This window comes from Monomorium pharaonis, chromosome 4 (genome assembly GCF_013373865.1).
Source record: "Monomorium pharaonis isolate MP-MQ-018 chromosome 4, ASM1337386v2, whole genome shotgun sequence".
Lineage (NCBI taxonomy): Eukaryota > Metazoa > Arthropoda > Insecta > Hymenoptera > Formicidae > Monomorium > Monomorium pharaonis.
Genome location: NC_050470.1, coordinates 28,179,334 through 28,182,839, shown reverse-complemented (window position 1 = coordinate 28,182,839; position 3,506 = coordinate 28,179,334). Strand labels below are relative to the sequence as shown.

The 3,506-nt window shown below is 32.1% G+C and overlaps 1 protein-coding gene across 1 annotated transcript; it reads left to right on the top strand.

Moving 5' to 3' along the window:
- The first annotated feature begins 1,036 nt into the window (after positions 1-1,036).
- LOC105836450 (histone deacetylase complex subunit SAP18) lies at positions 1,037-2,132 on the top strand. Its single transcript, XM_012680481.3, has 4 exons — positions 1,037-1,304; positions 1,389-1,495; positions 1,619-1,813; positions 1,900-2,132. Exons 1-4 carry the CDS (start codon positions 1,233-1,235, stop codon positions 1,991-1,993), a joined length of 468 nt encoding a protein of 155 aa, XP_012535935.1. The 5' UTR covers positions 1,037-1,232; the 3' UTR covers positions 1,994-2,132.
- The last annotated feature ends 1,374 nt before the right edge of the window (positions 2,133-3,506 follow it).

Genomic DNA, 3,506 nt, shown 5'->3' with positions numbered 1-3,506 from the left:
CGAGTCATTAAGTTAATGGGAGTTTGGTCTTGAAGTTACTCTCACACATAACAAATATTGAAACGTACATGAAAAATTTATTAGTTTCGATTTTATAATATTTTAGGAAACGGTTTATATTAAATTCGTGTTTGCGTGCTTTATGTATTCGCAAGAGCACATTTATAAAAACACGGTCGGTCTCGCGCTGCGCTTTCACTTGGTGCGAGCCACTACCGTGTCTCCTGATTTATTCAGATTTAATTCTTGAGAACATTCAAATACGTATGCATTTTATATAAAGTATATAATTGAGCTTTGTGGATACTTGTGGCGAAAATAAAGCAATATGATATACTAGAAATAATAAATCACGATTTCTTCGATCCGGACGTTTTGTGTTCGTGGATCAGTTAAGTAGTTCGCTTTATTTCGTCCGGAAGATTCCAGTAAAATCTGCTCAATGAGATTATTTTGTTCTCATTACATCGCATATATACATTTGTTGAACGATCGCCTCGACCTTCGTGGAAATCTCCATTGCGCTATCAGTTATTTTAAATATTCATTGACATTAATTATTTTTTAGCATCTTGCACCAGGAGCAGGATTCTGCCGTAAATATCAAAATATCAAAATACGTGGATTATTTACATATGTTTGGACGAATTTCTTTTACGTAGACAATGTAAATTATTATAAATTAGACAACACAATACAGAAAAAAGTAAGTTATAAGATTGTTAATATTGGACTTTAGTACTGATATAAAATAAAAGTACATGTATAATAATAATATATTAACTAATAAAAATAGAATATAATTTTCACTATTTCTAATCTAATCTGAATCTTTTATGATAGACATTGTTTACGTAAGCGACACGTAAAATTTAATTTACATAGTTTACATTTTAAACATGTGTAAATATAAATTATTTTTTCTTGCTTTTTAGGTTATAACACGGAAGAGAACCACAAAATTCCTTCATTACCTACAGATTTCATTAACATTAGCTATAAAGTTCAATATTCACATTTTATGGACATAGAGGCGCTCAAGTCGTAGCTAAAGAGCGATTTTTGAAATGGCATTTGCTCTCTTGAAACATAACCTCTACATTTGCCCGCTTCACCATTTTTGCTGAACTAAACGATCAATCGCAATCACGATTTTGACATCTCTTGTTGTTTTGTCATCGTAGAAGAGCGATTTTTCTGTGGCTTATCAGTTTTGTTACTGACTATCCAAAATGGCATCGGCTTTGGAATCCATGGTGGTCGATGAGAAACAGCTTCCTGAGAAGCCGGTAGATAGAGAAAAGGTAAACGCTGTGAAACGATAGCAAGTGTTTTCTAAGAAAATTCTTAACATAAACGCGAAAATGTTGTATCTGTTTGTATTTCAGACATGTCCGCTTCTACTACGAGTATTCTGCAATACCGGACGTCATCATAATATAATGGAATACAGCAGAGGGAACGTCCCTTCGAATGAGTTGCAGATATACACATGGTAACCTTTACTTTACTCAAAAACAATAGATCATAAGATACTCGCTACGATTTCTATCAATTTGATGTCTTTCTTATTACTCTAAGAAGTCACTTCTAATTTTAATTATTTCTGTACACGAAGGATGGATGCAACTTTGCGAGAAATTACAGGCTTAGTTAAGGAAGTGAACCCGGATGCTCGTAGCAAGGGAACGTACTTTGATTTTTCATTAGTGACTCCTGAGCTACGCAATTCTGGTTATCGCATGCGTGAGATTGGTGTTACTTGTTCTGGGCAAAAAGGCGCCGATGATAATAAAACACTTGCACAAGCTAGGTAGTAAATTGCAATTTAGGAAAAGATGGTTCTTTTTTTATAAGCATTCACACATGACTGTGTGTGTATATTTTGTATTATTATAGGTTTACAATAGGAGATTATCTGGACATATCAATAACCCCACCAAACAGGATGATGCAACCAGCTGTTAGACGTGGTGGTTTACGTCAATATTAATATATCAACTTAAATAATGATAAGAATGTCTCTTATAAATAATACATAAATATATATGTCACTGTAGAATTCCATACAAGACTTCCCAAACTTTTGTATCTTTGAATGATTCAAATAAAAATGTTCACTTGAAATTCTATCTTTGCTACATTAAACAATTTTTATTTGTAAATGTTTTTCAATAATTGAAATCATTTTGGTTTATGAAACACTTCTTAAATTATAAGAACATTCTTAAGATGTATTAATCGTAAATTTAATGCATTTATTAAACAGAAAAATTTTGTGAAATATAATTTTCGGTATTTCATTAATATTGAATTTGTATTATTTAGATTTGCATTATTCAAATTATTTTGTCGAATAACATTTAAATTTCTATTGATACTCATTATTTTTCTTCATTTAATATGGAATTCTTAATTTTGTAGCATATTTATTTATTAATTATGTGAAATTTTTATATGTATTTGAATGTACTTGAACTGTGATACATTAATTAAGAATTAAACGCATTCCATTAATAATTTCAATATATTAAATAGACACGTTATCAAGAAATTTAAAATTTATTTTTTTTATTTAATTTATTTATTACTGCTTATTGTATTCATTAACTATTAAACATGACACAACGTATCTATTATTAGTTTAGCTATTTGATAATTTTTTTCTTGATCTGGATTGCATTTTAGAACAAAGGGTTGAGTTATTGCTTTGTAATAATTGAAATTATTTTGCTACAGCTCAGAGTACAATCACATTTACCAACAGAATTAATATTACCAACAGTCAACAACTTTAATTATTGCTTAATGATTGTTATCCCTATTTAAAGCAGTCAATTATTTAAATAAACTGCGTTGTTTGAAATTTGAATGGAAACCGTTTAATGCTCGTTTCGATTCTCTAATCGGTTTTACTTGCGACTATCTTCAGATGAAACGGCTCGTCGCTCGATGACGCGCGCGCTTTTCTAGCCACCATGACACTTTTCGGTCGGTTCTGAATGCTGAGTGCGATCGCTCCGCATAAGTAGCAAATTTTATCTGTTAAAAAGCGCGGTGAACCGTAATTTTCTGCTGATCTCGCAATTTTTAGTGTTCTTTTAAAGTTAGAGCACGCAGTAGACTTCGAAGTTCAGTAGTTTGTTCGGTAGGGTATGCGATCGAGAGTGCTCGTCCCGCCAATTCATCGTTTCGTCAAAAAAGTCCGTTGCGGAGGAATGGAATTCTTGGAACTGGTAGAGGAAACTGCGATATGCCACACATTCTTGATGGTGAGTGAAATTATTCATTTACATGCGTATATATGTCAGAAAATACACAGGCTCGTTTAATTAGAACGTGCTAATACGTGCATCGATATGTGATTTTACGTCGTTCACTAGGCCTAACCCTTAAATGTAATTCGGTATCGGTACAGTATAGATATTATTTGATGGCAAAGAAGCACAACAATACCTCAACGACATGGAACCATCCGTTAAGAAATACAGAATAGGCTTTTTGGT

Excerpts from the sequence above, each read along its gene's own strand:
- LOC105836450 (XM_012680481.3), top strand. The coding sequence starts at position 1,233 with ATGGCATCGGCTTTGGAATCCATGGTGGTCGATGAGAAACAGCTTCCT. Across the intron at positions 1,305-1,388 it reads AGCCGGTAGATAGAGAAAAG|ACATGTCCGCTTCTACTACG; the intron begins GTAAACGCTGTG and ends TTTGTATTTCAG. Across the intron at positions 1,496-1,618 it reads GAGTTGCAGATATACACATG|GATGGATGCAACTTTGCGAG; the intron begins GTAACCTTTACT and ends CTGTACACGAAG.